This window comes from Falco punctatus (genome assembly GCF_963210335.1).
Source record: "Falco punctatus genome assembly, chromosome: 10".
Classification (NCBI taxonomy): Eukaryota; Metazoa; Chordata; class Aves; order Falconiformes; family Falconidae; genus Falco; species Falco punctatus.
The window spans coordinates 6,614,523-6,625,073 of NC_137590.1; the positions used below are offsets into that span (position 1 = coordinate 6,614,523).

A 10,551-nucleotide genomic window follows, 5' to 3' on the forward strand; every position below is an offset into this window, starting at 1 on the left:
AATCACTGACTAAACATGGGAAAAACAGGTCAAAATCCTTAACAGTGCTGCTGGGGTTTCACAGAGTTGGGTAAAAGTCAAGGGTCTTTGGCTATTTGTTTGAAGCAGCTAGGTGTAATACAGAAAGACTCTTTTGGTGGTATTAATTCAGATACAATAAAAAGAGATGGCATGCACGCCTGTGCCAAAAAAAATCACGAGTCCATTCCCCTTTTTCTGACGGAGATATTTGCAAGCTTGTTCCATAATCTGTGTTGTCAAAGCATGTTAAAAAAATCTTGCATCTCTTCCAGTCCAAGAAATTCTAAGTATTATATTGCAGATTCATTCCAGCACTGGAAGGATGGGTATCAAGAAGGACTAGTTAAGAAAAAAGGGGGCACTGGGTGCATTGTTTTCCCTAGCTGAGGGGTATGTGTGAAGCTAATACGTTTTCTCAGTATTTTGTGTTGTTCCCAGAATATGTATTCTTCTTCTGTGTTGGTACGCTCCTTGGGATTTTAGTGTCAAAATGAATTTTGAGTAAAGCAAAATCTGGAGTTAGAATTCATCTTTATGTGCAAGTTACTCTGAAATCGTGGAACTAAAGGGAAGTTATTTTATTTTAGTACTGACCTAAAGAATTGCATACATAGGACAGTCTAAATTTTTGAATTGTGTTGCATCTTTATCAGTACTTTGGTGATGTCTGCTGATACCTGGGCATTACAATCTATAAAATTCCCTGTAAGATGTGGAGGAATTTCTGAGATTGTTTAGCATCTTGAATTGGTTCAAATAAAGAAAAACATACTGCGATTTAAATTGTAGTCATGCAAAGTCATGTTCTAGATTTTTGTTAACCTTAACTAAAAGGTGTTTGAATTGCCTGTGTTACACTGTGACCCTGTGAGCTTGGACTATGTGGTTCTTTGCCTAGAGTGGCTGCTCTGGCTACTTTCAGTGGGGACTTGCAGTTTGCCTCGTAGTTGCTTGATTGATGTAGAGGCTGTTTTTCTATGATAGCTGTATTTTTTGATTGTATTCGCATTTCAGAAGTGGCAACATGAGATTTATCCAAATTGTGTCACACAAACATGAGTGTGATAGTGACAGCGCCTGCACTCAAGTTTCCAGCCTGTGCAAACATGGGCTCTGCCTCTCTGATGAGGGACTTGCAGTGGCAGAGGTATGTGAAGGACCAGGAGAAGGTACTTCAACAATAGCAGGGCCTCAAGACTTTTTGGACAGAGTAGCTACAATTGCTGCTTGGTCCAGTTGAGGGTAGGACATAAATATGATTTTCTAGCATTTCAAGCAAATTCATAGCTGCTGTATGTTGGCTGTCTGTGAACTGGGCTGTCTTATTCTCACCAAAAATGATGTTGTGGAGCTAAAAACTTTATTCCTCAAAGGTTTCACTGGCAGCTACGTGTTCTTACAAAAAGTTTTCCTTTAAGTGAACTATAATTTCCAATTAAAAAAAGAAAAAGTCATTGAAAAGTTCCTGCTTGGCTCTACACGAGATCCTTGTAAAACCCTAGGGTTGATTTTTTTTTTTTTCCCTGCTTTCAATGAATGCTTCAAGTAGCTTGTGCTTTTCCCTGCTTTGTTCTCTTGCAGGACCCTAAAGCCAGGACCTGATTGAAACACCATAGGGATTTAATCAGATCTGATGGTGATTCATGCTTCTAATGGCCGAATCTGTCCTTTACTACTTTACAAACTGAGAAGGAATAAAACCCCATTTTATTGCTCGGCTGTTAAAAACTATTTGTAGAAGTTGCTAAGGTTCAAATCAAAAGCGCCCTCCCTTGAGAACTATTAGTTAATTCTAAGTGCCATGGTGTTGCTTTTTTTCTTCTTCTCTCGCTTGAGATGTGGCCTTATATCACTACTGCTGCTCAGACATCTGAGAGTTTTCCATTCCTTTGACAAACGTGAGCCAAAGTGCTTAAGGACATCTGTTTATTTTATTTCTTTAATGAGAAAACCTTCCAATTTCTGACTGGCTCAGCTGTGTTTATTTACATTTTGTTAGTCATATGTGTGGGGCACCTTGGGACGTTAAAAACCTGCAGAGGCCTATGCTGAGGGCTGCTAGCAGGCATCCTGGTCAGAAAGGCAGAATAAGCCCTTCCTAAGGAAAACACAGTCCTTGGAACTCCATAAAATAGATTTTCAAAACAAATAGAGCCTAATTCACTCAGTAGATCATGGATTAAGTCAAGATGAATACAATTTGGAAAGGATTTTCTGAGGAAGTTGGAGATTTTTTTACCCACTGGAGGCTAAACCTTGTATTTAATGCCTATTTAATGTTAAATTAAAAAAGCATTCAATCACTGCAGGTAATAAAGAAGTCCGTTACTTTAGACATGCTGCTATATCAATTATTAGTTCATTATTGGAGAGAAGGGAGTAAATAATTCCAGCCATTTTATTATTTCAAATGTGTATTTCGGGAGCAAACATCTGTGTTTATCATCTGTACTCGTTGATGAGAAGCAGCAGCAGAAACAGCAAAACCAGATCCACAACAGCTTAGACGGTGGGCATGGGAGATGCTCTGAGCTCATGTAGATGTAACCTCTTGTACTAGAGCTTAGGTGAGCAGAGGGTTTTCTAAGCAAAGTGCATGTGTGGCATTTGGAAGTATTAGAGGATTATTTTTGACATAAAACATATCAGAAACAATGGAGGATTGTCAAACAAGCATGAGTAAAGGGAACCTGCTTTCCAGTGTCACTGAATTGTGACTTGATTTTAGGGGGGAAATTGTTTTAAAAGAACAAAGGGACATAACTTGTGTTAGGAAGTTGCACGTGCAAAATGTGCAGTTGTGCTGACGGTTACGCACTGTGATGTGTTTCCACCAAGCTTTCCAGGAGTTCCGTATTTTTCACAGAGCTATCAAGGGCTTACATACAGAAATACAGTGATTTTCCTGTGTTGAGGGGAAGGGAATGAAGACGTGTTTTGTTTAAATTCCATTGCTTCTTTTGACATTTATGTCGTCTGTAGTAAAAAGGAATTATTTGTAGATTTCTGGTCATGAACCTTTTGTATTACTAAATAAAAATAATCTCCATTTGTTCTCAAGCAGCATGGCCCAGCTTTTAACCTGCGTTTAAGTACAGTATTCCCACAGGACTGGAATCCATTTCAGAACTCATGGGTTCAGACTCTGGATAAATTAGCGTAGTCATTACTGCTTGTCCCTAAGCATAGTTCATTTAGAGATTCAACCTCCATGTGTTCTTGAATGTGAGGCTTTAGTGACTGACATGTCCATTTACTTACTGGAAAAATGTCCAAGGCATAGTCCCCAACCATTTCTGAACAGATATGTGCTGGTAAAAGGAGACTTCTCCAGTAAATAAGAAGCAATACTTTAGAAGTACCTCTCAAGTCAAAGTGAGGGTGAATATGAAAAGGTATCTGAAGAAAAGGGATAAAGGGATTGAATTGTATTTGCTCTCAGTCTAGCGTGGACTGTTCACACTGTGATGACTGTAGACACTATTCATTTTAAATTCAGTAGTTTGTCTAATAAACCTGCATATATCAATGTTTAGGTAAAACAACATGTCTTCATTTGGGGGGAAAAAAGTTTAGAGCCTGAAAGGCTGAGTGATTCCACTTGAAAAAGGACAATCCTTTTGTAAAAAGTCTGAAGTGTAGTCACTTAAGTTAGTCGCTTCTGATAAGGGGTTCCAGCTCCTGAGCTACTTGGTTACTTAAAACAACTTTTCTCACAAATACTCCCTCTCTCACTTGAAAAGCACTGAGGAGCCTAGGTCTGGGTGCAGCCTGAGTCTATTAAAAAGGTAAAATTGCAAGCTAAGGTATTGAAGTATATTAAAAGAGCTAAATGTGTTCTCTTTCTCAAAAAGACGTGGACTTACTTGAACTAGCACTGATGCACATGGTTAATTTTCCATTATTATTGGAAAGCCTTGTTCACGTCTCAAATTCTGATCAAGGTATAAAATGTTACAACGAAAGAATGATTGGTCTCACACTCTTTTTGTTCAAACATGTTGACCAGGCATTTATATCTTTGGGTTTTTTTATTAGTAGTAGTAGAAATATTTTTATACTACAACCAAACTGGTCCATTTTCCAGGAGTTTCTAAGTAATTAAACCCAATTAAAACTATTAAATTCTTTCTTTTGGTGACAACTTCATTATTAACAGCTAACTACAAGGAGGAGATTTAACTTAGAAAGCCCTTGATTGTATACTAATCCGTCTCTCACCTCTGGCTGACACCTGTGGCAGATAAACCCTATAGAATAGGAGTCTGATGAATACTCTTAATTAATACTTTCTTCCTTGTAGAAAAGTAATTATTTGCTCATGGCATAAACAGGTATTTGGCAGGGATTTAAAGAGACTGATTAGTTTTAAATACTAGGGCTTTATTTTATGTTTTTTTAAAGCAGGGTGTGGGGGAGGTCTGAATCCAAGATTCACACTCAGAATTACTTTGTCCTAACATTTTGAATGTCGGGTTAATTGGCACATTGCTAAATAGACGCAGAGTCAGACAACAAGCTGATTTGTTATCCGTCTCAAAGGAGCCAGCTTTGCCCCTTTGCTAATGGCCTGCAAGTCTGAACAGGGTACCTGTAAGGCAGAAGCTTGGAATGGGCTTTGGAGCCAGGATGGGAGGCGAGAGTGACTTGCACTTGAGAGATTGCCAGAGATAAGTCTGCTTCTCCCTTCCAAAATTACAGTGTACAAGACGGGAGAGCTGGCTGTGGGACATCCAGCCAACTGGATTAGCAGTAGCTGCAGGTGTTAACAAATACATGTCTCTCTAATGCATACTCTAGGGCAAATATAAGCACTGTATGAAAAATCAGTCTGTTTCAGGAGAGCAGTGGTAAGGTTTTAATACAGAGCCATTTGGGAGGATGCTGACAGTGCAGTTTGAAGTGTGGCTACAACGCACATGGGCTTTTGTGTAGGTAATGCTAGTACCTTTAATAGTGAAGGTACAGCAACAAAGGCTTCTGTGTAGGTTAACTCCTGAAGAAGGATCTAGGGACGTAGTATGTTTAATACTTCTTTTTAAAACGTAGTATGCTTAATACAAATCTGGGTACAAATAGCTGCAAGTATTTGCAAAATTTGCTGCAAAATTTGCAGCTATTTGTACCCAGATTTGGTAGTTTAAAGCTAGTTTGGGTATGCCTACACATTCTGCATTCCCTTTGTTTTGCTAAAATTGGAGTTTCACATGGAGTGAGCAGACCTAACTTCCCATTTTAATCCACTGCATTAATAGGGAAATACTTGTTCTTTGCTCTCCTCCAGGTTTTGTGGAAATCATCTTTAGGCAAAAACATACTGAAGGTTGTTTGACAAGCTTCTTTTAGCTGTCTTCTGTTATCCTGTTACTCAGAATGAGGGGACAGAATGAAAGCAGAAACAGAAATTAATTTTAGGCAAGTTGTAACTAGCTTGGAGGACATAACTCAAATTGCAATTTTAAAATGTAATTCACTTCAGATGTACAGAGCTAGTTCAAGGGTTAGGAACAGTGCATGTAGGTAGCCAACATAAAAGCAAAATTCAGAGCAAATGTGTCAGCTTGTGCCATTGGGGTATGAAAGAAAATGCTCCCCTTGGTGAATGGACACTTTTGTCTTCCTCCGCAGCACGTTCCACAGGCTTCCGTTGCCCACATTTTCCTCTAGTAGAACTGTCTGCTGAACAGGCAGCAAAATTACCCCAAAATAAGCAAGATGGGGAGCTGGGACTTGGCAGTGCCTCACTTACAGTGGAAGTTACCTTGCTCACAAGGTCTGGCCACTGCCAGCAGGGAGGCAATAGCCCATCAATCCTTAGCTGAAAGTCACAACTATGACAGAAAGAGCAGAGAGATGTGTTCAGGGATGCTCTTTAGGGCAAACATTTTTCATCCAAAATGTTAAAAAAAGGGCTTATCTTACTCTTTGTATGTTTTGATCCTCTGTTGTTCATGAAGGAGTAGTAGGGAATGGGGGCTTTTTACCTCTCAGTTCCCTGAAGAAGTGCGCTAAGCAGAAATGGGCAGCTGTGAAACTACTCCTCCTGATTTTTTGGAAATGGAACTGAAGGGTATTATTTTGAGAACAAATATTTCAGAATGACCAGTGCTCCCCTGGTGCTTATTTCCCCTGGCTGATGGGAGGAAGCTTGTTAAAGCTGTGTGTTGGAGGGTCAGGAGTGCCTGGTCTGTCTGTCCAAGTGCTAGAGGTTAGCACTAAACGTAATTTGTGGGGCTGTTTAATTTTGACCCTGAAGGAAGCTCCAGCAAAGGTGCATGGTAGAGGTGGGGCATATAAGGATACACTGTGGTGCTGGAGGTTCTATTTACAGAAGGAGTTTATTGCTTGTTTTCCATTCCTGCCTCTCATTGTCCTTGTTTGTGAAAGCATGACTTGTAGATTAGCAGAGGGGTAGGACCTTGCTCTTCTAAAATTACTAAACAAGCATTCAGGGTTGAGTTTTTAGATTAATCTGTTTTCACTGTAAAAGGTGGTTCCTGGAGGAGATTTGATTTCAAGCTGTCTGTGGTCCATTCTTGCTTGGGCTTCACATGCATCAGAAAACATTGGCTAGATCTGTTACCCAGGAAGCTTCTTCCCAGGTCTCCAGGGTGCACTTTTCCTATGGAAGAACATGCTAGCAGGGATCATCAGTATGAATGTGGCAACTTTATGTTGCTTTGCTAAACTCGCATTACTCTAACCATAGGCATTAGCAGTCTGCCAGGGCAGTCACTGCAGCATTAGAGATATCCATTAGTGGTACAAGGTTTCTATGCCTAGAAAGAGCTCTCCATTAACATCTTCAGGTAAATTTCATAATTCTCTTTCAGATTATTTACACACTGTGCAGAGAATTTGGACAATACATTGATTGATATACCTGTCTCATTTTGGTGCTTTCCCATCAGTCTGATTTTCAGTACTTGAACTGAAAGCTGTAGTGACTGTGTCTTTCCTCTGTGTGGGTACAAGTTTTAGCACAGTAGGGTTCAAGTCTGGGACTAGTGCTTCTAGATGGTGCAGTAATGCAAATAAATAACTGCCAGTGGAACATTGGCCTAGTGCCTCTAGACACCTATATCATACTGGGAGCGCTGATTTGCCTTTTAACTTTATCAGCCTCTTTAAGACTTGGAAGCGTGCCTTGCTATAGAGGAAATGTCCATACTGTGAAAGCAGTGATGCCAAATCATTTCCCCAAACGACTTCCCCTCTGGGTGGTAAAGTGCATTTTTCTGTTTTATTTTCATTCCATCATACTCTCTCTATCTCAAGAGAAAGATTTTTTTCCTCTCATCTACAGTTTAATTTCCATATTGTTTAGTTTAAGAGAAGGTAACTTACACACTGTGGAAATGTTTCTTACTCCCCATTAGTGATTAATACCAATAAAGCTAAAGACAAAACATAGAGGATAAATGACAGATACCAACCAATGAGACTTCCTGAAAGAGTTTTAAAGGCTAATGATCCTTGAAATGTACAAAAATAAATTGCTTCATTAAAAACTCTTTTACAAAATAATTTCTTCCTAGCAGCATTTTCTTCAAAACAGTTCCCTTGTGTACCTACACCTGGGTAGTAAAATTTTATTCAGTGCTGTTCGCATGGGGCCACAGTCAGATGCCCTGATTACGCCTGTGACCCTGCGCCTCATCAGGGGAGCAGGTTTGGGGCTTAAAATTAGAAACCTGTTCAAGGCAAGTCTGTTGAAGTTTACTTTTTGCCCAGAGGAGATAGTGCCCTTCTTTCTGGGACAGCAACAAGCATGTTTAAACATGAGTGACAGAGCTTTTCTTTAGATGGGCACAATGCTTGTGAGTCACACACATGGCTGAAACCACAGCCATTCTGCTCTAATTAAAGAGAGCTACACCAAGAATGCGTAATAATTAGGTTAGTGTGTAATACACCATCCATGTCAACAGCATCTGCTGCGAAGGTTGATTGAAACGTACTCGTCCTCCAAACATTGTGCTCCCTGTTAGAGCTCCTCAACTAATTCATTACTGTCCTGTCATACAATAACATGACTCCGCAGAAATCTGCAGAAAATTAGAGGAAAGACTACATATAAATCTGCCCTGGTTTAGCATGGCTTGTAACTTTAGTGGAGAAAAACCCACATAAACATAAAGATGAGAGATCCCTGTCCTAATGAAGATGAATTACAAAAAAAAAAAACCTGTTGTGGGAATGCTCTTTTTTATTTTCCAAGTTGTCTGTTGTTGTTTAGTTTGAACAGGCACAATGCTTTTGAGCTATGAGTGTTTATAAAGTTAGCCACAGCTTATTTTTGCTTGTGTTTTGAAGTATTTAATGAATAAGAAAATGTTCTGCTGGGAACCTTGCTTGCATCAGTGTGTTTCTATGCTTTTTCTGTGGGTTTAGAAACAAGGTCGATTGTTTGGGGGCAGGAGGGGTGGTTGACTTCATGCATAAGAGATGGGAAAGTGACTGAGACTCATTTGATATCGCAGTGTATCAGGCTGTGTACAGCAGGTTGCTTGATTGTGTTTCAGATAAACAGATCCACAGAGGCTGTATCCAGTGCCCATTGGGCAACAGTAAGCCAAGAGCTGTAGGAGCCCAGCATCCGCCATCCCCCATCCAAGGGGCGGCTTGGAGCACTAAGTAGATCTGCTGTGCACATGCAGTCAGCTGTTCATGTAGCCCTCCAAGCCAGAAGAAAGGGAAGTGGCCCAGCCGAAAGTGTCAGTCACTTCTGCCATGCAGGATTGTCCGTGGGTGGCTTCTCTGGACAAGCAGTTAGCCCCATCAGCTTGGGCTGATTTAAGCTGGCGCTTGCTGACTTGGCAAGGAAATGAAATGACAGCCCTCTCACAGGCAGTTGTGGTGTCTCAACTGGGTTGCAAGGGGCAGGGAAAAACATTAATTTTCTAAAATAAGTCAACTAAATGCACAAAAGTAGAGCTGCAGGTAGTGCAGTCCTTCTCCAGGGGAATTTACTTAAGGTTTTGCTACTGATGTAGGAGCAAGATCAGGATGTGAGAATGTTCACACTTGCTTTAGAACACATAGAAGCCATTTTAGAGCTGCTGGCATGTGCATTTTTACATTCTCTTAATGGTTAAAAAAACTGTGGTTTAAAAATGCTGCAGGCAGCCAGAACTGCTGCATCATGTCCTTTCCTTTTAGGAAGCATTTTGGGACCCTCCTGGGGAAGGGCCAAGTTAGACCCACACCTGACTAGGCAGGGGGCTGCTGGTACAAGAAAATGGCAGAATGAGCCAACTGTCGCAGTTAGCCACAGCCCACACAGACAGGAGCATCGGGTGCATGTTGCCATTTCTAACACTAGCTACAATGACAGGTGAACCCATCCAGCATTTTAATGTGCTGTGTCTTGTCTTGTTTGTCTTTTTTCTTTTTCTTTTTTTTTTTTTTTTCAATCGATATAGCTGTTTGGGTGTAACTGCTATTATGGCTACAGTTCTGGTTCTGCAGGCATGCTTTATACCACTGCAGAGCACGCTGTACTGAGCAGGAATAGTATGACTGTACTGGGACAGGCATTTTATCATGCTATAATTGGGTTTGCGTGGTAGGATGGGATTGGTTTAACTCTGCTGATGCTGTTAAATAAGTGGGCAGCAACAGTGGGGATGGAAGAGCTTTAAAGTAGTGTGGCTGCTCTTGCATCTCCTGTCCAGGTGCACATGTGCTGCTGAGGGCAGTAGATTATCACGTGCTGGGCTCTGGTGTGGGAGCAACACATCTGCCTTTCTGTCCTGTTCTGTGCTGATCACCTGAGCTAGTAAAGACCTAAGCCAAGTTGTGCGATACACAGATTGCATCCTTTAGAGAAAGAGGCTCTATTTATGTTTGAGCTCCTGGATTCTGTTTTCTGATTTTGCTCACCAAGTTGTTTGACATTAAAAGAGAATAATGCTGACCTTCTATGGCTGGTTTGAAGAAGGAAGTTAGGGAAGGATCACCTTCTGTGTACTCTGTTGCTCTTAATGATCCCCTAACGGTTCACTAATGATGCTATTGGAAATCAATTATTGGTCTAATTTACTGAAGTAGTTTTTATATAGTCTCACTGTTTAAAGGTTCTTGTTACATCATCTGAGGTGTGTGGGCTGTTGTTGGTCAAGGGGAGCCATAGATATCCTTCAAAGAAAAGAATGTGATTATCTAGGAGAGCAAAAGAAAGGATGGGAAAAGCATGCTGAGATACACTTGGGAAATAAAATTACTTTAATTAACATATCTTTAGAAACAGGAATGTGTAGATCCTATGTTTGCCCTAAGATCTTCCACTCGCCCCCCCAAAAAAAAAAAAACAAACAACAAGAAAAACCCCAACAAAGTTAATAGGAAAAAAATTATTTTCCCCTGACAGGACACTACAACGTCTGTGCGGATAGGTCTTATGATGGAAGAAATGATCTTCAACCTTGCAGATACACATCTGTTCTTTAATGACCTGGAGGTATGTAGCTGCTTATTTTATTTAACATCTCTTTCTCTAATCATTTGCATCTGGTCTACAAACTTGTT

At 40.4% G+C, this 10,551-nt stretch overlaps 1 protein-coding gene across 8 annotated transcripts in view; it reads left to right on the top strand.

The window, feature by feature from the left end:
• Positions 1–10,551, top strand: part of EYA2 (EYA transcriptional coactivator and phosphatase 2) — a 110,658-nt gene that overhangs the window by 73,831 nt on the left and 26,276 nt on the right. For all 8 annotated transcript variants that reach the window (XM_080404986.1, XM_080404989.1, XM_080404987.1 and 5 more), the window contains one exon: positions 10,394–10,483. In XM_080404986.1, coding sequence (XP_080261112.1) covers positions 10,394–10,483 — 90 coding nt within the window. The remainder of the gene's footprint in view (positions 1–10,393; positions 10,484–10,551) is intronic.